The sequence below is a fragment of the Siphateles boraxobius genome, unplaced genomic scaffold, assembly GCF_051911475.1.
Source record: "Siphateles boraxobius isolate OS27281-9 unplaced genomic scaffold, OSU_SipBor_1 30, whole genome shotgun sequence".
NCBI classification, from domain to species: Eukaryota; Metazoa; Chordata; class Actinopteri; order Cypriniformes; family Leuciscidae; genus Siphateles; species Siphateles boraxobius.
This window is the reverse complement of record NW_027508920.1, coordinates 13,142,501-13,166,657: the sequence shown is the minus strand read 5'-3', so window position 1 is coordinate 13,166,657 and position 24,157 is coordinate 13,142,501. Positions and strand designations below refer to the sequence as shown.

Sequence of the window (24,157 nt, the reverse complement as noted above, 5' to 3'; positions counted from 1 at the left end):
ACTCATTGTGATGAATGATTAAGGGAATTTGTGTTTCCTCATATTTTAACTCCTATGAAACAAGAAGTCATAGCTAGACAATGTCATGTTCCTAGTCACCCTGGTGTACTAAAAAAAAGTTAATATTAATGGGAATATACTTCAGAGATATTTTGCTCATAAAAAATTCTAGGGGTGCAAATAATTGTGGCCAACGTGTTTTGGAGAAAAACATTTATTTCATAATGTGATCCAACTCCCAATATCACCTAATTGCGTGATGTAATTACGTTAATAAGACAAAATTCACATGCTTCAGTATTTTGTTACATTACATTATTTTAACGTGATAAGGATATGAAATTAATCACATTTCATTTATTTGATCAAAAATACAGAAAAAACAATAATGTTGTAAAATGTTACTACAATAAAGTTTCCTATATATATATATATATATATATATATATATATATATATATATATAAAAACTATGCACTATTATGCAAACAGGATAATAGACAAGGGAACTATCCACTTTATGACCTTCATAACCAATTATACACATTCTGGAATAAATTCTTGAATAGTCCAGACATGTCTCACCTAAACATTCAAAACATTGGCCACTACTGAAATTCTAGTAAAGTCTCTCAAACGATCTTGGATACCTGATGATACCAGTGAGTGTGTGTGCGTGTGTGTATGTGACTGTAGTCTGAGCCAGTGGAGCAGATGTTGGGTGCTCAGCTTACAAATGACTTTGGAGGATTTCCCAACAAGATGTGGAATGGCTTATTCTCCACCGAGATTTCAAAAAAGGGTCTAAAATAAAGTCTGTGCAAAGTCTCTTTGTGAAGACGATAAAAACATCAGTCATGCAGCTCTAAATTTCACAGGTTCAGGATGCAGAGGGACTGTCAGTATGTGTTGAGGTTCAGTGTTCATTTGCAAAATATTTGCATTTCAGAAAATTTGAATTCAAACATGCTTCAAGTTTAAAATAAGAGTTCACCCAAATATTACACCCTTTTTCCATTTACTCGTCCTAAAGCGTGGAGTCACACCAAGTTTAACATCATGGTTGGCAAATCCCATGATTCTCAGGTGTCCCATGACTGCAGATTATATTTTCATCTATTTTACAAGTATGTGTTGCAGATGTATCATTCTTCATTACCAAAAATACAAAGAAAACATTTTCTGTGCAGTAATATTTTATTTCAACTATACATGCCGTGTTAAAAAAAGTCAACAAAAATATTCTTAAACAATGACTGTAATTATTTACATTTTCTCAGAACAGCTTTACAATATCTACACATTAAAATATTCCAGAAAAGAAACGTTGTATTTCAACTGCCAATGTTTGCAAAGTATTAAAAATAAAAGGTAAACCAGTCTGGTTTCTTTGCACATATATTGACTGAACAATAAAGGCTTGAAGTCAGATTGCAGATTTATATTGCAATATACAAGGCAGCTCAACACAGGACAACTTGAACCAGAGCACAGGATCAACTCTCTCTCTCCTTTAATAAAACTGATCTTTAGCAGGTGATGATGCATCAGCCTCCGCTCAGTTGCTCAAATACAATCAGAACATGTAAACAAACATGGAGCTTTGGGCTTGAAGAGGCTAGTTTTACCTCGGTACACTGAAATTCCCTAGTAATTTCAAACAAACTGTGAGTCCCTAATCGTAGATACTCCTCTCTAAAAACGCATCTTGTTTTGACCCCCATTACATGTTGTGAAATATTGTGAGCTGAGAGTTAGTTGATAACATTTTAGATCCACAATACATTCAGTACATGGCATCTTATCATCACAAATTAGCACCTTCCAAAAACGCACAAGAACAAAGTAGAAATAAGAAAATGGCTTATAGATTATATAATTAATTATTATAATCTTTGTTTGCATTCATTTTCATTCTGAAACTTTCTTATTTACCTGCCCCCACTTCAAATATATTTAGATTATTTATAATTTCCTAAAGGTTTACCTTCTCTGCTCATATTGAAAAAAAAAAAAAAAAAGTTTGTTGACTGTGAAATTTCCAAAATCAAACCAAGCTCTCATGACTTTAATAAGGCACACAAATACACAAATCCCGGTCTACTTGCTTTTAAAATGTCCACACTTAAATAGTTGTATATTTACAATAACAATAATCACTGGCACGACTCTGCAAGACACACTGGTAATGTATTGCAGTGATTGTACACTTATAGTGAGTATGCAATTGAGGCCTCTATTATTTAAAACAAGCAGAGTGAAGCTTATCTTTTGGATAGGGTCTAGTATAGAGCTGAGGTGTGGTTTAAAGTAAGGAATGTGTTGTTTGCAGTTTTATGCAATACTTTGCCCAGGAACCAAGAATCAAGTTCTCTAAAATTGTGTACACTGGAAGGAAAATTGTTCATATGGTGAATATGGTTCAGTGGGAAGAGAAATAACTTTATAGTCCCAACAGCAGTATTTGGCATGTAGGAAAGGAGAGAGATTGATCAATGATCTGCCTTGTGTCATAGTTGAAAGTTGACTTTATGGGATTACAGGATTCCCATTGATTTTCTGGAACTAAAAACAGAACATAGTACATTTGACCAGCGTGATCCTGTGCTGAGTCTGTGGGTTTAAAAGCTTGCAGCAGCTTGACACGCAGAGCCTCTGCATGGAACGTCACACTGGAGTTAAACACTGTCATCATCTACACTTAGCAGCACAAATGTTGAGGGCACTTATACCCTGTGAGTTTTAAAATCAGTAGTCCAAGTAAGGGGCCCTGGGCATTTCTTTTGCACACAGAAATGATTAATTAATGTCTGGACTTCTGTGTCCAAACACATCTGATGTTAATGCACCTTAAATGGAATTTAGTTTTATGACAGTGCTGACTCAAACTTGTTCTCAGTTTACTGAAAAAACATGGGCAATGAATGCACACTGGTTAGCCCCAGAGACTAATCAAACACAGACATGTCCCTTTGACTCTTTCTGTCTTCTTGAGAGATATCCAAGCAAGAATACAAAATTTTCCAAACAGCCTAACAAATACAGTTCACATTGATGGGGAGAACAGTGCAGGGGGGAGCATTCACTGCCCGACCGCCACAGCAACTACACAGCAGGTTTGCACAGCATGTCAGCTGTGACCTATGACCTCAGGCGTCCCTGCCGCCTTAAAGATCAGAATCCGTCACCTGTCACTCAAGTGTGACGGGATATGGTCATTGAGAACTAGCACAACTACCCGAAACAGAAGCTCTGGCATCCGATTCATTTCCCTTCAAAGGAAAGGCCATATCTCTGCGGGCCTAGCGCTTTTACTCACACTGTCCATTCAAAGAGTAAGATCTTGCTAAGCATTTCAGTAGCTATACTTGTTCACTGCCCTCATTTGTGTAGTCTGTGGTGCAAAACCGTTGGGTTTGGGTGGCACATCAGGCTTTAACGATGCTGTCCGTTTGATGGATGTTCGTGGTAAAGATCCGTGACCACTGTAGCTGCTCTGTCGGGATACAGAAGGTGTCATTGCCATTGGTACCCCGTGAGAGTCTAGTCTAGTAGGTGGGGTAGGAGTTGGGGGCATGTACCCCCCTCTGTTCATACTAGGTTGGCGGGACACTATGGCCCCGTTAGGTGAGTGCAGCCCTTTGGGCGGGGATGACATGGAGTGTCGCTGGGAAGAGCTGCGGTGATACCGCTGTCTCTCGAGTGTTCCCATTTGCCCTGTGGGTGATGTTGGTGTAGTCGGCACATCCACTCTTTTAGTCGGGCTATTCCTGGGTAAAGATGAAGAGGGAGAGTACAAGGAGGCCTCTCGGCTTGGGACTTTAGGTGGAATCTCCGTTGGGCTTACAATGGGTTCCAGCATTAGGTGCTGCCGGGATTTGGGCATCTCCACCATGATGGCCTTTGGGGGGTTGCTCTCATTCAGATGCTTCAAGAGGTCGTTAAGCGTGTTCCTGGCATCCACAGTGCGCCGCTGGTCTTTACGGACAGATTTGGAACCATGTTGATCGCTATTCTGGATCTTCTTTTCGGCTTGAGGCCCTTCGGGAGTACTGAATGATCCCCTGATCTCATGTGTGGCATTTGGCAGTACCACAGCACTAGGGATGTGGGGGTTGCTAATGGCAGAATGGGGAGGAGGACTGGAGGGAAGGTATTGTGGGCTTTTTGGTGGTTCTTCTTTGCGGGAGCTACTTATCTTACCATGAGCTCTCTCCCACTGGTTCTTGATTGGCTGAAGGCCCTTCTGTTGCAGCACAGGTGTGGACTCAGGTGTAGGCAGTGCTGCTAGTTCTGGAGGCTGCCCACTCAGGAGCATTGTCTTAGTGTCTCCGGTGGTTGGGACCTCCCTCCCATTGCTCAACAGGTTGGTGTAGAGTTTGGGAGAATCCATATCGGGTTGGTACTCTTTGACAGGACTGTCGAACAGACCATTGAGCTTGGCAAAGCTGCCAGTGGAATCAGTGCAGGACTGTGCTGACTCTGCATCTTTTTGGATCTTGCGTGGTGTGCGAAGAAAAGCGTCTCTATAGCAGTAAACAACCATGCCGGCGATGAATGCACCAAGCAGGAATGCAGCTAACACACAGGAGATAAGGATGTTCATGTGCACCATCTGGTTAGATTCACCTGCTTGTATTTCCCACACACCTGCAACACAGATAGCCAAACAGCATGTTAGCACACTCAGACAGTTGAGCACTGAACAACTCTCTCTTAAAGCAAAAAGTCCTTTCCCCCCAAATATGCTCAATCATTTGGCGTGAATCAAAAGTGTACTACTGTTATTTTCAACATTTTAGAAACTTTTTAAAGAAACATACATAGCAAGAAATTCAGAAAATACATTGCAGTACCTTGTTATTATATTAGTGAAGGAGGCAAATTAGTAAAGAGGTGTGGTGGAACATTTTATTGCACAAGGTTTGAGTATCAGGTGAGTTAGTATGTTCGGGTTTTACATGAGAGTTTTCCCAAAAAGAATTAAGCCCACTGTCTTTGTCTATTATTCGAGGGTGAGTTTTGTTAGCATCCGCAGATATTCAAAAGTGTTAGTCAGTGAATAATATTGCTTTAAAGTGTTGCTTAGTGGCAAGGCCTTTGGAAGATTTTGTAAAACCCAAAACAATGGGCAGATAAAGAAATGGATGAAAGAAGATAAAGATGTAGCCATTTAGGACAGATTGAACAAAAAAATCCCATAGAAAATGCATGAAACTAGAAAATATATATAAAATAAAGTTGAAAGTGGAGAACAAATCATAGGAACATAAAAGTAGGAGAAATAATAATAAAAAGCTTTATACGCTGATGGAATCTGAGTATAGCTGCTTGTATAATCTTAATACACTTCAAGACAACAAGGCATTGTGCTGATCTGAAAGTTTTCAAAAGCGCATGCATTAGGAGCCTGTATCTCTACTTTGCTAATGTAGTGTGACTGACTGCAGAATTGCTTATGAAGCCATTTTCGTAAGGAATGGGCTGCTATCAGAGATGTACGCACTCTCTCATATGACTAGCAGCACTAATAGCAGCTATTACCCAGAATTCCATGCAGCAGCGCAAAGCGCTCTGGTCAAGGCCTTACCCTCCAGCACACCTGGTATAGGCTCAACAGAATGTGAAGTGGCTGGGTCATCGCGGAGCACAGATTTCCGTGAGCCAAAGAGTTGGGGAGTCTGAGTGGGGATGGTTTGGAGTGATTGTATGGGTTCAAAACTTGCGGGCACTGTGACTGACGAGGATGGCAACTCCATGTCTGTAGCGACAAACAAACTGTTAAGAATTGGGGCCCATGATAGGCGCAACGTAACGATCGGGGGTTAGTGCATACTGACAGGACTGACATATGTCAGTTTATACGATTCATTGAGGTTATTTTTTAGAGATTGACTCTTTGGGCCATTGTAGGTAAGTAATGGCTGTGCAGAGTCTAAGGTAAGGAAAACTTCAGCCTGAGAGGAGGGAAAGGATGAAGACCATCTTTAATAGAATGAGACGGCGACAATATAGTCCAGGGAGATGATAAGATGGAGGTAGCACATATCCATGCAAAAACAAATGCATGAAATGATGGAAAAGCTGGAGATGAGAGATCAGGTGCCATCTTAATGATAGTGATGATGGTGTGATGAAGAACACATAATTAAAGATAGGTGGCAGCAGAAGAGGAAAAAAGACGAAGATTTGGAGAATGATGAACTCAAGGGAAGGAAATCAGTGCAGTACAGGAAACTAACCAGAGGTTGGGTCGCCATATGATTTGAAATCTGGCGCTGATGTAGTGGCCAAAAATTCTAAAAGAATTAAAGGAACAGGAAATCAGCATAAAATAACAAAAATAAAACGTTGAAATTATAAAAAAAGCTACAACTGTTTTTATCAAATTATCAAAAAGTGTATGTGTTCCTCTGGTTTACGCTGTATCGCTCTTTCACTTGCAGGTGAATGTTTCTGTGATGTTCAGGCCTACACAATCTAATGTGTACATATGTGTATGTTTAATTGTCAGAGGAATTAGTATGATGTTTGTGTGATATGTGTTAATTTCCATCAACTGAGAGTGTAAGGGGGTTATTGATGTGAGAACTACAAACTAGTATTTCTTAAAGGGGGCACGTGTTGATTAGCTCACCATGACAATCGCCGAGATGAGCAGTGTTGCCATATTCAACATCTTGCTCATAACCAGTTCTGCAAAAAAGGAAAAGACAGAGGGATAAGACATTTTGTTCTAAGGACTAAGGAAATAAATGTGGACTGATGGGTGAATCTAGTTTAGCTTTGCAGGAAATATGTCTGTAATTTAATTTAGTGGAATCGTTTTTCCCCAAGGCATTTTCTAGGTAAATCTGACTGTTTTAAATGATTGTAGGACTTACTGCATAGCTGCAGGAATACGTTCACAAGCTCCATGTGACATCCACCCGCAGTACGGGTCTCTAGAAGCAATACAAGACCTGCAACACAAAAACTAATGTTTATACCGGCACAATATGAAAGATGAACACACCTTACAATGGCTGAGAAGGTTTTTTGCTGTTCAGACTAATAAAATTAAATGTAGATATGCCAATGTTTCTTATTGTGCTGCCTGTATAAACAAGGCCTAAGCAGAGCTGCATTCAGCACTCACTTTTGACAGGAACTGTGTCGTTCACAGCGGCTGAGTGGTATTCTGACCACACAGCTGGAAAAGGCCACATAGAGTGTGTGGGTGTCTTTATCTAGGTGGAAAGACAGAATTCCCCTATCATCCTCATTGCTGGATAAACACCTGGGAAAAAACAGAACAGAGGCAGGGAGACAGTGAAGAACAGATAAATCATATGTTATCGGATCTATCTGTCAGTCAATACTTTCTTTAGCAAGAGAACAAAACACACTGACACTGCAGAGGGAAAGTGAAAACCTTTTGCTTTCACATCAAACATATCTAATCTCATCTCAAACAATCCAAAACTCTCATTCAGGTCACAAAAAGACAATTAATTTTTTAGGGTAAATAGACAAGATAGTTTTTATAAAATGACTCTTGGGTCTACATATAAGTTTCTCACAATTTAAAGACAAAGAGAATGATCATGAGATAATTATAGGATTAGAACATACTTGGCTTGGTTGAAAACGTTGATCTCTTCCAGTAGGACGCTGTCATTCAAAGACAGAGGGGATGTCTTGGCCAGAACTTTTAGCAAGATGCCTGCCTCAGAGCCAATGAATACCACTGTGTAATTCTTATGGGGTCCTGCAGTGTTATCAACGGCGAGTGCCGTTAGCCTATACCTACAAAGAAGAAGGAAAAACACTTGAGTGCAAGGCTGCTTTTCAGTTACAAGGAGACGCCTGAATTACAAAAGCTTAACTTGAACTGGCACAGGACAAAACATGTTGAAACACGACACATCTATCAAGACCTGAGCTAGTGAAATTAGGCGTGCCAGTTGTTTAGAACGTGAAACCAACGCTCTTTGCTGGGAGGTTTATAAAATGTTTACCTGATGCTTATTTAACAGCTTACACTGAGTCTAGATGGCAAACTGGTCAGTGTGTTCTTATGAAATTGTATAATCGGTGTAGGTATTGGATTTTCTTCTGATGGGTATTTTTTTTCTTCTGCTTATGAAATGTAACCATTTAAGATAAATCCACCGTTAAAAAAGTCTAATAAAAAGGAGCTGGGTTTACATGTTGATCAGATAGTCTCTTCCTGTCAAAGTAGGCAGTACTTTGCAGTTAGTCAAAAGTCTCGGATGCAGCAAATCTTGCGATAGTATAAGAACAAGGTTTTGAGACAAGGCTGAATGGTGGCACTTTTCCCATACCTGACTCTTGTTTTGGTGAACCACGGTTCGTCTCCAATGGAGGGGACCGAGGCGTCCATGAGTGGGTGTGACTTGATGAACTGAAGGGTCTCGTCTGGAAACTCGATGGAGGTTTTGTAGGACTCCCCTGAACCGTGTCCCGCACAGCAGCCGGGTCTGAAAAGACAAAACGCACACACATGCAGTTCTGGTTGAGGGAAAGAGGGCAAAGAACCATGTGCCACATGCCTGTAAATCTATACCCGCCTCCATATGGCCACTGCACACACAGGTTAAATATGCAGCATGTCCAATTATCACATGTTAATTATTAATCTCGCAATGATTAGCCCGTCACGCACTAGTGCCATGCACCAACCTGGGCTTGGGCAGCTTTTCCTCTGGAAATGGTGTCCACACTGAATCTGCCGTCTTCTGCTCTTTGAAACGGCCACGGAACGCTTTCTCAATGTCCTCCATGGAGAACGCACACACCGCGGAGCCAGGGATACTGAATAAATCGAAACAGTGGTGTTAGCGCTATTCAGCCTGTTTTCATGTTTTTATGAGATTTTATGGAAAGGATTGTGACAAGCTTTACCTGTTCAACTGGGTGGTGAAAACTCCAACCACAGAAGGCACCCCATTAATGTCGATTATGTCTGTAATGGCCTGAAGGACGTCAAAGTAGAAAAATGATTCTCCAGGAACGGAACAGTTCAGGCGAGCCTTAACAAAAGATGTCCAGTGTTTCTCCAGCACCCGCTGAGACCCTCCCATGTCATTTTTACAGATCCGAGCCACTCTGGAGTAAACCGCCTGCGGTGAGAGAAAAATAGTGGGAGAAACTCAGCATCTTTCTCTAAATAATAGATCTATCTCCCAAGCGGCTCAGTTGAATCTAAATATACGCAAGAAATATTTTTTCTCTTAGAACAAAACTGCAGTGTGCTTGAGGGCTTGAATTAGCACCATGTTACTACCTTAATAATTCACTACTGTAAAACCTGCTCTCGATGCAGGTGTTGACTGCAAAATTAACAAACCTTAAATATTCATTAGTCTGTGGTACAAAGAAGTCGTTGTACGTGCCAATTTAAAGCAAATCCTGAGGCAACGGATGATATACTGACCCTCTGGGACAAATTCTCATCTCTAAATAAAAGCCTATGAATACTACATTAACATGCAAATCAGAACTGTATTATCACAGTTTAGATACAACAGAATTACCATAACTGTACCATGGTACCGTCACATTACTTTTTGTGTGTGTTTTGTGAACTTTAGCATATGTAGCAACGTTAGAATTGCAAATTAATTTCCAAGTCATACCTTTCCCAAGTTGTTGTGCTCGGCTGCGATTTCTCTGAAAAAGAAGTAGACGAAATCCCCATAATCCACTGCATGGAGGAAATGTGGTTCTGGGAGAGAAAGAGAAAGAAGCATTAGCATCTCCGTCGCTGACCCCAAGTTAAAATTTGATGCGTTTTTGTTGGCTGAGTGGAATGTGAGTGTTGACCTAGATCGTGCCACAGAAAGCTGGATTTTATATCAACACTCGCCATTTTCTGTTCTCCCACATTGACCCACTTCTTTAAATTATGGTTAGAGGTTATAGTTCAGATGTGTACTGGGTTCAACAAATTTAGCAATGTTAGCATAAAAAAACAGACTAGCAGACAACCAAGAGTTTCTGTACCTTTTAACCACTTGGAGTCATACTTGATGGTCCGAAGGGCAGAACCGTCTCCCATGCTGCGATAAATCACAGCATCGCTGGCCAGGAAGTCCGCCACCGTAGCCGAATACAGCTTACCATCTATGACACATAAATACATGAGCTTAAACACACACTTCGGCTTCATTATACAATTGCATACAACTCACGCAATGTACTTGGAATTAAGCACACATTCACAGAACACTAAAGGCATATTTACACGAGAACGAAACAGAAAAGCAAAACGAATTCGAAGACGAAGGACAGATCTATTTAGACCAACAGCAACAACAAAAGCACTCTGATTATTTATATTCGTCAAAGCAAGATACAGTGCACATGGTATTTCATAGCATTTTTTGCTTTTTACTTAAGTGTTCCTGCTATTCTATGTACAGTAAATAATCCTGCTTTCTAAATAATAAATAAATACAATGAATATAAATTCTTGTTTTAAGCATAAATTTAGTTAAATGTAATGAGTTTAATGCTTAAAACAAGAAAAATAGTTAAATATTATAACTGGAAAACAAGCCGAAAATACTGATTAAGAGGTTTTTGCAGCGTTTTCAGTACAGACTCATTCAGATGCACACGTGACATCACACTGTAATGTACTTTCACGGCATCTGATTTATGCGTAACATCAGTCTCTGCTGTCGTTGGAGCGTTAATTTTATCCAAAACCTTTAAAATTCATGGCAAAGTTATTTATCATCCTCCTCATTATCCTGACAGCTCTCATACCAGCAAACAGGGCAACGTTTGTCTGCTTGGCGTCAAATGGGCATCGGGCCAAACCGCTGATCTCTTCCCCATCAAACTCCAGGTTATCCAACTAAACAAGAGACGGAAATAGATAGAAATAAAAAGAGATGCAGAGTTCTTATCTTCATTGTACTGTAAAAATGTCCATTCAGATTAACCAGTCACTTATTAAGAGCAAAACAACAGCCAGACTGTCACGTAGACCTCATAAACAGTGTGACCTACCCTGTAGTAACGGCACATGGGGTTGAAACCATTTGTTCCGCAGATGAACACAAGATCATCATTTCTCGGAACCAGGACTTTAATGAAATTATGGCACTCGTCCTGAGAGGAAGACAAGACAGTGAGATTTATGGTTGCTTTAGTGCTGTAAATACTACAAGAGCAATGACAGCTAATTTATGCTGAAGAGGTGTAGGTCTCACTCTGTGCTTTCCCTTCATGGCACATGTCTCCCGGTCCGCCTGCCCCGACCGCCACGTCAGCTTCTGTGACATCACACACCCTTACCATTAGACACAGTTTCCCACCCGCACACTCATAAACATTAACACTGTACTACACTGCTTTCTAATCAGGCATGATACAAAAAGTTTCCTAGCTGTGAGTAACTATATATATATATATATATACACAGTGCTAGGCAACGATCCAAAATAAAAGTTTGTGTTTACATAATATATGTTTGTGTACTGTGTATAATTATTTTGAATATAAATTCACACATATGCATGTATATATTTAAGAAATATCTCCATGTATATAGTGTATGTAATTTTATTATATTATATGTAATTTTTATTATTTTAAATATTTTAAATATAAATAACAGATTTTTCTTAAATATATACATGCATATGTGTGTATTTGTATACAAAATAATTATACACAGTACACACACACATATATTATGTAAACACAAACTTTTATTTTGAATGCGATTAATCGAATCGTTGCCCAGCACTATTTCTATATAAATGACAATTTTTTTCTAATTAAGTTAATGTTTATAGCGCTGTAAAGTCCAATTTTGAACCAATACCATTTCACCGTGGGCAGGGACAGAAAGACAGAAACCTAGTGATTTACAAGAAGTGGTGCCATTACTGGAACTTAAGATAGTTTTTATTGTGTGCTGCTTTATTGTGTCCCGCCTGTTTAGAACAAGAGCATTCAGTAATAAAGTGATTTACTGTGAACCCACCCTGTATGGAATTATCTCATTCCTGTAGGACTCTCTTAGACTCACTAAATATACCTGGTCCCTGTGAGAAAGATAGAAACAGTTTACATTACACACACATTACTACTCACAGTTCTACTGTTCATCAACCAGCTTGTCTGAGCAGGTCAAGCGCTCGAAGACCTTGGTTCCCCATCCTGTTTAAGTGCTGACTTACCTGCCAGCGATGAAGAGTGTATCATGTATCTTGGTCATCAGCTGAAAGTCCAGTCTATGCTGAGATTCGTTGCCAGAGGGGCGTCCACGGAAAACTGGGTACTGTCGTGCATCTGCAGAACAAACAGATGCGCTGTTATTCAGTATTAGCGTCAACAGAGATCGATGTTGGTATTGATTGGCTGTTGCAACTGCATGTTAAACTGCCCTGAAGAAAGACTTTGCTAAAGTAATGAATATTACACCAGCAGCTCCCGCATTGACTTCCAGCGACTGCACTGTCAGCATGCCAGGGTGTTTGCTCACTGCAGAGCACAAAAGCACTAATGCAGCGACTATAGACGTGTATGTCTTCTTAAGAGTGTGGATGGCTGTATTTTCAAGTAATGGCACTTTTTTGTCCAAGAGGTTGATATTAAAACAAATTATTACTTGCAATATTTTAGAATGCCTTATTTATTTTTTGCTACCTTTCATATTACTTTGATTTTATTGGTTTAAATAGGCCTAGTTCCAAACCCAGACTTTCAATATTAAACTAGGAAAATCCATTATAAACATATAGATTATTATTATGTTGTTGTAGTTTTAAACCAACAATAAAACAAACCATTTCAATATTTAACATTTTAGAATATTTTTAGTGTGCGCCTTTTCCAATTTAGCTGTCATTTTGTCAATTGTGTAAAAAAAAAAGGGTGACTATGTAATTTAATTGTGCATATTTACGATACATAAATACTAATTATGAAATTTTCCTTTGGAAGACACAGGAGTTGCCATTTTATTCTATTTTATTTTAAAAATGCTGATAAAACTTACATGAATCGAGATGGTGGGAATGCAATTTGTTCAGAAAAATGACAAAAACTATTTTGTTTGTGTGTATTTATATCCACTGGCCATTGTTAATGGGAAACATGATGAGCTAGTGAGAGGGAGTTTATTTTCTAAAAGCCCGCAGGACCAAAAGTGCACTTAGTGCAACTTGATAAAGATCTTATGTGGATAGGGACAATTCACAAACAGAATGACGTTTCCCTGTGCTTACAGTGTCTATCCACAACATCTAAAGGGATGTTGTCCTCAGGAAAGCTCACAGCCTCTAGGTGGGACGCCATCAGCAGCAGTAGCAGCAGCAGGTCAGTCTTCAGTTCTCGCCACCCCATTGCTGGCACAGAGGGCAAACACCACCTGTACTGCACTTATGTAGATGTTACCTGCAACACACACAGAAATACAGATGTCAACATGCATCCCAGGCGCTGTTTCCTCTTTTGTTTTTGTGCATGACCTCTGTCAGGATTTGCTGCATAGATTAGAACGCCTGCTTTTTATACGCATACAGGTTCACTCCCAACAGATCATATAGTGTGTGTGTGTGTGTGTGTGTGTGTGTGTATTTGGCAGCCAATACCCATGATTGAAAATCTGTCCATGAGAGGAAGGTCAAAAAACAGACAGAGAGGGAGTGGAAAGTGAGTGTTTGAGACACCACAAACGCAAAAATTAATGTTGTGGTATCCGCTAGCACTGATACACACATTTACACTATTTTATTTTAAGATATAATTTGTGTACTATTAAGTGTGTGCGCATGTGTGTTTGGATTGAGTGCTACAGGTGGGAGTGTGTTTGCTGCGCCTGGCACAAAAGTCTTCAAACGGACATTCAAACAGGAAGATTTTCAAAGGTCTGCATGTTGTGGTTGGGGTCGTGTCCTGGAGAGACAATCATCTGTGCATATTAATGAGCTGTGTAAAGTCAAATATTTATAAAGCTACCAATTATTCATGCCAGCAAAGCCCGAACGGATATAAACAATTTACATGGAGACAACAAGCAGCTCGGTAGAATGAGAGTGAGTTAGTGAGTCAGGTCCCAAACACTCCCTGAGAGTGTCTCACCACACATGCTTGCATATAGTATTGACGTTTTTGCAATTAGCGGCCCTGTGCACCTGCTCCCACATTGTAATATGTATATGCTGCCTGTGCCACCCTGCTATTATTGATTAGCCGTTGATTGATCAGCTCTCAATTGATCAGCTGAGTGGGACGTGGCCTGGGGAAATTCTCCAACTGAAACATGATCCACAGTCTTGCAAATAAGGGAGTTTCTCTGCTCATCTGTTGCCATAATGGATCTTCATTACTACAGTTACAGCAAGGGATTCTGGGGTATCGAGCTTTGATCAGATCAATAGAAATGACTCTTTCTCTGGCAATTTTTTTAGATGAGATGAGAAGAGAGAAAAGGTTGATGATACGAGTAGACGAAGGGATGAGAAAGGATGGAGAGACAACATACAAGATGAGAAAAGGAGAGACGAGATGAGAAGAGAAGCGACAAGACAAGGTGAAAATTTAAGCAAGGAGGGGAGTGAGAGGACAAGATACTAGATGAGAAATATAAGACAAGAAAAGGAAAGAAAAGATGAGACTATGTGAGAAAAAAGGGTCAAGATGAGAAACAATTAGACAAGAGGAGCTGAGGCATGTATAAGAGACGAGAAGAGAAAAAAAGGAGAGACGATGATACGAGGTAAGAATTGAAGCAAGGAGAGGTCACGAGACAGGGATGACAGTCTAAATGAAAATAGAACATTTGAGACAAAAAAATAAGAGGAGAGAAGGAAAGAAAATATGAGGTAAGAAAAAGTGAGAGGTCAATGAGAAAAATTAGGAAATAGGACAAGACAAAACATAGAACAGATAAAACAAGGAGGACACATCAGATGAGATGAGACAAACATTAGACACAAGGTGACATGAGATGAGAAGAGATGAAAAGTATGGAAAAGATAGAATTAGACCAAACGAGGAAAGATTTGAAGAAAGGAGAGGCAAGAAGAAAGGATGAGAGGTTAGATAAGAATAAAACAGAGATAAAAGATTTTAAAAAAGAGATGAGACAAAAAATTAAGAAAAGACAGGCAAGGAGAGAACATGATACAGGAATGAGAAACTAGGTAAAAGAAAAGATAATACAAGAAATGAGAAAAGGAAGACAAGAAAAGCTGAGACAGGACAAAGATAGAATAGATAAGACAAGGACACACAAGATGACATGAGACAAGCATGAGAGACTAGATGAGACAAGAAGAAATGAAAAGGAGAGACAAGATGATGCCAGAAGATAGAGAAAGACAAGGTGAGAACAAAAGAGACAAGATGAGGCATGAATTGATGCAGGGGAGGCTAGGAGAAGAGATGAGACAGGGATGAGAGAAAGATAAAATGTGAGACAATATGGAGAAGGACACACAGAAATAAAACAGATGAGAAGGACCGGATGAGATGAGACAAGCATGGGAGACAAGAAGAGACGAGAACAAAACAATTGTGATGAGAAAAGAAGGATCAAGACGAGACACGGTGAGAAAATCAGGAGAGACCAGAAGACGGGACAAGAATAAAGATTGTTTTCTTCGCCCATGTGGTGCTTGAGCAATTAAAAGCTTTAACGCTTGGACACTTAGTGGAAGTCAAAGGTCAAGGGGTCAAAAAATGTGTCTATCATAACGGAGCTCCAAATGAATTTCTTTTCCCAAGCGCATCTTTGATCCGTACAGAAGTGCACACATCAGCAGAACAGAGCTCTCGGAGGGGCCGGGAAACACCGTATGGATTAAGCGATGTGTACAAGAGGAGCCCCAGTTTAATACAGCACTGAAAGTCTAATCACAGCTTCACAGCGCCATATCATTTCCTCCGCCTGGATATTACTTCATGAAATAAAGAGGGGATATTTCCAGTACCCTGGAACACATTCATTGTCAATGACAGAAATTCCTTACTCGCTCTAATCATTATTCATAGAAACACCACAGGGAGTTACAGAGACATGCTACAATACCAAAACAATTCCAATGCACGAAAAACACCAAGCTTGGGCAAAGAGAACAAGAGAAACCTAATGCAAAACAGAAACAAAGGACATACAAAGGTCAGTCGTCTTAAATTTCTTTTCAATATACACAAGCGCAACGTGTTTTCTATTGAATGTCTTGGTTTGGTTTTCCATTCTTGCCCTCCGGTGTATGAGCCCGGACAGGCCCAGCGTGGAGAGAGAGTCGACTAGTCACGCAACCTGTTAATATTTATCTGCTCCTTGGCTACTCTCATTACAGCCTCTCTCAGTGCGACACGATCACGGACTCGCTGATGTTTTTGGCAGTGTTTCCCGGGATGCTGGCACGCCCCTGGTGTTGGCAGGTCATTCCAGTAAGATTGCCTGCAGCAGATCCACCCAGTGCCCGCCCACCAGAGTCCAGCTGCATGAAACGCGACAGTGAAGGCCAAAAGAAAAAAGCCGGTCGGTAACGTTCAGTGGTTTCAGTTAACCTTGTGAAATAAACGCTCCCCACTGGATACATTAGTGCAGCAGATGTGCTATGGTTAGTTGTATGCATTTTGATACAGGAGAGAATTATATTGCTTAACTGAGGAGCATTTCAATCAACTTTAGCTTTAGTTTAACACAAACCCTGCAGATCTGCCTGAGGCCTGACACTGAGAAAGAAGATGAAGGAATAAATCAACAGAAGCTGTAAAATAAGGCTGGGAAGTATGATGGTATATACCACACAATGGCAGAAATGTGCCAGCTGGTGGAGACTTTGCTATATCGTGGTGGAAATATACAAGTGGCTATCAGTGCTCAGAAGTGATTTATGTTTACATACAAAAGCAATTAATAAAAATGGAACAACGTGACAATAAAGAGCGGGATGTGTGCCAAACCTCTCCCAAACTTGTTTTAGATCTTTAATTTAAGTTTAAAACTTGTATTTAAAGGTATTTGTTAGGCACAACACAACACAGTTTATTCATTTATGATTGCCAAGCAACATTGCCGCATTTCTGTGTTAATAAATATAATACAAAACTGATTTGTGGTCACAGGTGTGTGTATATTGATAATTTTACATTACACTGTGATGATGTCAGAATGCTGTGTGTGAAAAGTAATGTATAATGATTGTTTTACCGTATCATTCTGGCTTATCCAATCAGAATTCAGACTATGTACTATTAGATTAATGAAGTATCAGTTTACTAAGTAACTTAATCAAGTTGGACGTATGATTTGTTTTGAATAATCATAGATTTTGTTTGTGTCCACCAAATAAAAAAGTTGAATTAATAAATGAATAATCAAGTCAGATTAAGTATCTAAGTATCTAATTAGCTGGATTATGCACAATATAGGTAACACTTCACAATAAGTGTATTTAATTAGTAAATGTACTAATTAACATTAAAATGAGCAATACATTTGTTAAAATATTTATTATTTTTTTGTTAATGTTAGGTAATAAAAATGAAAATTTCATGTTAGCTCAGGTCCATTTAATAGCACCAACATACAACTTACTATAATAGTACACTGAACAAAATTATAAACGCAACACTTTTGTTTTTGCCCCCATTTTTCATGAGCTGAACTCAAAGATCTAAGACTTTTTCTATGTACACAAAAGGCCTATTTATCTCAAATATTGTTCACAAATCTGTCTAAATCTGTGTTAGTGAGCACTTCTCCTTTGCCGAGATAATCCATCCACCTCACAGGTGTGGCATATCAAGATGCTGAATAGACAGCATGATTATTGCACAGGTGTGCCTTAGGCTGGCCAAAATAAAAGGCCACTCTAAAATGTGCGTTTTATCACAGCACAATCCCACAGATGTCGTAAGTTTTAAGGGAGCGTGCAATTGGTATGCTGACTGCAGGCATGTCCACCAGAGCTGTTGCCCGAGAATTGAATGTTCATTTCTCTACCATAATCCATCTCCAAAGGTGTTTCAGAGAATTTGGCAGTACATCCAACCGGCCTCACAACCGCAGACCATGTGTAACCACACCAGCCCAGGACCTCCACATCCAGCATCTTCACCCTCCAAGATCATCTGAGACCAGTCACCCGAACAGCTGCTGCAACAATCGGTTTGCATAACCAAAGAATTTCTGCACAAACTGTCAGAAACCATCTCAGGGAAGCTCATCTGCATGCTCGTCGTCCTCATCGGGGTCTCGACCTGACTGCAGTTCGTTGTTGGATCTGGGTTTACGACAGCGTGTTCCAGGTCCTGCCAATATCCAGCAACTTCGCACAACCATTGAAAAGGAGTGGACCAACATTTCACAGGACACGATCAACAACCTGATCAACTCTCTGCGAAGGAGATGTGTTGCACTGCATGAGGCAAATGGTGGTCACACCAGATACTGACTGTTTTTCGTACAAATGGAAACTAACTATTTATATATTTTACACAAAAAATTGCTATATAGTGATATAATATATATAACTACATGTATTGTGATAAGATATTGGTCATAATGCACCCTCAAACTTTAAAATGATCTAGAACAACGAGCCCTCAGATCTACTCTCAAAACTCAACAGTTGTGATGTGTGTGGTTTCAGAGATGCTCACACTGAGATTAGAGCTCTCCCACAGAAGAGCACTGAAATCATAAAGTTGTTTAGTGGGAATACTGCTGAGGAGTAACGACTTGTTACTCCACATCTGTAAGACAGGTCAGGGCCCACCTGAGCAGCTCCACTCCCCACCCCCACTCTCCTAAAGCCCTATCCTGCAGGTGTGTGCAAGTGTGTGTGTTGAGGGAACAATAGCGAGCTCAGAGTCCGTTCAGTCCGGGCCAGTGAGGAGACCTCCATGCTTTAAAGGTTAAATCAGTTACTCAAGCCTGACCGAGACTGAACACAAGAAAGCAGGACTGGCGTGGGCTTAGTGGACACAATGTGCCCAGCTGTTGTGACTGACTATATTCACACACCCACATGAAAAGTGCTGAAACAGCTTGACAGTGATGTTTCAGAAGAGGTAGATGTTATCTGCCGCTCTCTGAAAGTGGGTTGACAGGTTCAGCAGAGATAAGAGGCTGCACACTTTTGCAGTGTGTTTAACAGATATAAACCTCTCAAACTCACACATTCATGAAGCACAAATTATCAAAAGCATGCATTAGGAGAACAGCATATGTCATTAACTTCCATATGGTCACACAGCAAGAAATGGAGAAGAGCGGAGAGTGTTGTAATCAAGAGTGAATTGTAACACGTTTAAAAATGAGCTACAGGGTGAAATCACTATCATACATGACCAGCATCCTTCTGAGGTGACAGTAGTTGTAAGATTTATTTGATATATACATCCAAACAAGCTATTTGTCTGAGTTGTGTGACTACCACATTATTTGTATCATTGTGGAGCCTTTACATTGACATGTTTTTATTCTAAGCAAATTATATTTTCTATTCCTGGCCCCTAAACCTAACAGTCACAAAATTTCAGCTAAATTAAGATGCTATTTAGATTATTTATTAAGCTCTTGTCCTCATGTGGACTGTAGGCTGCTTCACACGATGTAGGTAATTTCAGGTTTTAATGTCCTTGTAAAGACGTGGCGCTCTCAATCTCGACAAAAGCTCAGCACAAACATACACTTATGTCTTATGTTTTTAGCTTGTGTTGTAGTTGTTAGCTTATGTTTAATGTATTTGTTTGACATTTGTTGCTAGCTGGTTTGAATTAAAATGTTTTCAAGTTGTTTACTGTTGTGAATTACCATGTATAAAATTAAATGGGTGGATTGGGATGGTGGCATAACAATTGTTTTGAAAAATTAACTTTGATGTCTACAACTGCTGTACAGCATTTAAACGTATGTTTTCTATTAGTCTTGCAACCCACTCAAAGATGGTAGGCTACTTTCTATCGAGACATTTAATGTTAACTCAGTCTACTTCGTGTTTTGCAACAAGCAACATTCTGCGCGTACAAGTAATACAATTAAATGGTTGTGTGTAAAGAAAAAAATAACTTATTTCTTACAACTCATTCATTCGTCTGTTGACGGCTGCCACTCACTTTAAAAAAAAAACGCATTTCGCTTAATTTTCTATGTGCGTTTTTCACAGCGCATCTCGGATGTCACTCAACAGTTTGTCTATGACCGATATGAACAGCATCCTCAAAACCCTCTCCGTTCGGAAACGGACCTGAACTCCGCCTCTGAAGAGAGCATGCGAATCAAAGTATTCAGGCTGGCGCCGAGCCGTGACGAATCTCTTGAGTTGCAGTAAATGCATGAAGACAACAGTGGAGTGTTAGGTCGGTAATGGCTTCTGCTGGGAAATTGATTGTGTTAATGCAAGACCGTGGGCTCCAAAACCCACTTTACAACAGCAACACTAGCTATCTCTCTCTCTCTCCCTCTATACCTCGGACCATATTCTACAGGCAGTAGATATATTATTATTGTTTTGTTGTTTAAAAGATCGTATTAGTTTCAATGACATAATGTAGGCTAACTCTCAGGCAAAGGTTAGATGAATTTATGGTTGTGGATATTTCTTGTAGCCTACATCTGTGTGAACTTCGATCACTCAACACGGGACACAGGAGGGATCTAAAGTGCATTATGGAGACACATCTGTCCAATCCAATGTCAGAAATTAACTAGTATTGATTTAAAGGGGCATTTTTTTGCTTTATGAGGGCTTTTTGCCCCTCACATAAAGCGCACCGCCTATTTGTTCCAAACATTTAAAATGATTTAACTAATTAAAATTGACACTAAATCGGCTGTAAATGGACATGTATATTTCATACAATTCCTATTAGCCTATATAAATTTCAAATTTTCGAATTTTCGGTAAATTCATGCGAACTCACAAGAGGAACATATTGCCCCCATATTTTAAATCTGTATGGGGCATTTTTGCCCTACGTCTGGGTTAATTTCTGACCCTGTCCCATCTGACCCCGTTTATAGGCTAGTATACAATGAGAGAAACGATACAATTGAGGAATCAAATGCTTGAATCAGCTTGTCACAGCTTTGTGCGTTTTTCCACCATATTTAAATCCGTTTTTTGGCATTTATATTTTCATTTTATTTTAATACGCAGGGAAAAAACATGATACAACATGATAAAAAACACTTGCCTATAATCGAATAAAGCCACATATCAACAGGATGTGACAGTATTGATTTATCTCATTAAATGCTACATATAATCAGTTACTTTTATCTAAGCGCCTCCACCAGTCTCGAATCCGTATACAGAAAAAAAAAGTTTCGGTACAGCAGTAGGCTATTACGCAATTTACTTCAACATTTGTGTGACAACAAAGTGTGAAAATGAGAACAGAAATCCTACCTGAATGTTCTCCAAACGAGCATGTAGATTACGATATTTTCTCCGCGTTATATTCCAAAGTGTTCTACGCTATTAAATCCAGTGCAATAAGACAGCATGTGTGTAGCTCGTTCCATAAAGCCAGAGGATCCCCATGTGTTTGTTTTATCCGAACCACGCAAAACAATTCCCAGAGCCCACGGGGCTCGTCCAGCTCGTCTTCTGGATAAAGCTTTGTGATCTTCAAAAGCTCACCGATCAAATATCACCAAGACCCTCCCTCTCCTCTAGTACCATCCCCCCGTCATTCACCAAACCAATCCAATACAACCCAAATCAAATAAAACCAACTAAGTAATTACCTCAAGAGATCTGCTCTTCAGAATGAAGAACTTTAAGCGCGTGCGTCACTCCGCTTATAAACAATCCGAATCGGTGTGAACGGACCCAGGGTGAATAAAAATAGCTCCAGGTCTATTTTTGCGCTGCACCTAGAGTACTTCTGATGTTTTGGAAATCTTTTTCTTGCTGCTTCTTTTCCTTCTCCCCATTTTTACAGTCTCACGCGCTCGTAATGTTGCATTTTCCCAATAAAATTAAACTCACCTCATCTGAATCCGTGATTCTCTTTACGCGATTTGGATCGCAACAACTCTGAGTCAAGCTTGAAGTGTCTCTCTCCGTTCTGAGCGGGGGAAAAACAAACTAATGCACGGCAAATGGTGTAACTCGATCTATCCCGAGTCCATCCATCAGCAGAGCCAACCACAGCCTAGCCTAGAAACTGATCCCTCCCCATTCCCTCTCACTATCCCTCTCCCTCTCTCTTTCCCTCTACTCCCTTTATCCACTCCAGCACTAGTAGATGTGGTTTTTGGCTGCTTTCCCTTGCTAGGCTGTTTTTTTTTTTTCTCTTGCCAGAGTGTGAGACCTTTATTGTCTGTATATGTGTATGTATTGATGTATATAAAGATATGTACAATATTTATTAATGAGTTTGTAATGTAAACACTTTTAACACAGCAATAAAGTGTCTTGGATGTCTTGTGTGTATATATGTGAGAGGCCCTCACATCTTGGTGACCCTGAGCCCCCCCACCCCTCTCTTCCCAATCCCTTCCCCCATCAGTAAGCTGCTTGTTAAATCTTTTCCACAGAACTGTTTTGGGAAGGGAGGACAACGAACCACACTCCTTGGAACTGCTCTTTGCAAGGAAATCTTGACTTTCAGCTTGAGGCAAAAAAGAAAGGAGCGAAAAGAATTTATTTTGACAGTGTCCCCATGCATTTTCACCGTCAACCTTTTAGAACCATTTTCAATAACGTAAGGCGTCCATAGAAAACATTCTCTTACATCAAACACAAATAGAATTCAATCTTGTGATATATATATATATATATATATATATATATATATATATATATATATATATATATATATATATATATATATATACATATATATTTATATTTTTTTATTGTTGGTTAATTAATTAAATATTAACATAAGCTGCTGTGTGAATTAATTACAGATTCACTTTTCGCTGTATTGTGTACGGGTGTGAACATCAACACATACAAGCTGATAGTAAAACAAAGAACGTGGCAGAGTGTTACTTAGAGGATTTGGCAGCTGTGCAGAGACACTGCAGTCAACAGCATTTAGTATTGTGGTTCTTATAAATGCACAACTGTTGCTGTGAAATGCACACAAGCATCTAAAAGTCAATATTATCTCTGCTCTCAGCAATTGCTAATGGAGTAGATATAATGATTTGAACATTATATTACTGTGGAGAAGCAACTCAGAATGCCAACAAATGCTTGCAGGTAACTGGACAGACACACAGTGTACATAGAGGTAACAGTTTTACATTTTGTTCCACTGACCTAATTGAGTTTGCTGTTAATAAACTCATCAACACAGATGAATATTTTACAGGGAAACAGTCAATTGAAAAGTGAAAGTTTTACATCCTAAGACTTCCTAAAGGATTTTTTTTAATTGTTCAGAGATTGCTCCTTCAGAGTTCATGAGTCATAACTGAGACGTCCAGTTTCCAAGTTTTAACTTTACATTATATGTTTCTGAGTTTCTCTTAAACTTGTTTTAGAGGAATAAAAATAGAAACAAATTGTTGTCAATTGTTATAAAAATGAATGCGGAGATCAACTCAGATAATTCCGTTTTAATCAAATTTGATGAGAAATATTTGAGTTTAAATTGAGATCTTTGACTGCAGATCTTTGACTGCATCTTTCACAGTATTACTGCAGGTTAATACTATAATCCAATGAGTCATCTATACACCATACACAAACAAAAACGGCAAATATTTCTTGAGCAGCAATGGCAGAATAAAATGCATGCAGAGATTTTTATAATTCTTCCTCAGGGGTCCAGAGGTTGTAGTGATAACACCTTCCCCTGCCCCCATACACTCTCACAATTACATACATGCATGCATAAACACACTCACACACTTGTGATACACACCTCTCCATTATCTCCCCCAGTACTGTTCATTAACATTTGAATGTTTAGCAAGAAGGTCGAACGACTTCTAAACTACTTGCTACTGGTCAACCGTTGTCTACTGTACTGTATGTTTGAGATTGACGGCAGAGGAGCAGAGGTGGGCCCTCCAGGCCTCTTGAGCGCTCTGTGGGGGGTGTAGGGGTGAAGGGTCAGCCTGTGGACCTCTGAAGCCCATCCACTCTCACTGCTCAGCCTGATTTAGTACAGTCCAGCCCCCACAGATGGCACAGAGAGACGCACA

The 24,157-nt window shown here is 39.6% G+C and overlaps 1 protein-coding gene across 11 annotated transcripts; it reads right to left on the bottom strand.

Annotated features, from left to right (window-relative positions):
• Positions 1 to 1,178: 1,178 nt before the first annotated feature.
• sema6d (semaphorin 6D) lies at positions 1,179 to 22,218 on the bottom strand. Of its 11 annotated transcripts, none has more exons than XM_077248247.1 (19): positions 21,984 to 22,218; positions 13,251 to 13,419; positions 12,201 to 12,312; positions 12,005 to 12,065; positions 11,226 to 11,288; positions 11,023 to 11,124; positions 10,777 to 10,867; positions 10,009 to 10,128; positions 9,642 to 9,730; positions 8,908 to 9,125; positions 8,686 to 8,817; positions 8,328 to 8,483; positions 7,615 to 7,788; positions 7,139 to 7,279; positions 6,885 to 6,962; positions 6,638 to 6,696; positions 6,243 to 6,299; positions 5,591 to 5,761; positions 1,179 to 4,650 (listed from the first exon to the last, which is right to left on the bottom strand). In XM_077248247.1, exons 2-19 carry the CDS (start codon positions 13,366 to 13,368, stop codon positions 3,356 to 3,358), a joined length of 3,237 nt encoding a protein of 1,078 aa, XP_077104362.1. In that variant the 5' UTR covers positions 13,369 to 13,419; positions 21,984 to 22,218; the 3' UTR covers positions 1,179 to 3,355. The 11 variants fall into 11 exon arrangements, with proteins under 11 accessions (XP_077104362.1, XP_077104364.1, XP_077104363.1 ...); XM_077248249.1 differs by having other exon boundaries at positions 5,603 to 5,761; positions 21,984 to 22,102; XM_077248248.1 differs by having other exon boundaries at positions 21,399 to 22,089.
• Positions 22,219 to 24,157: the final 1,939 nt, after the last annotated feature.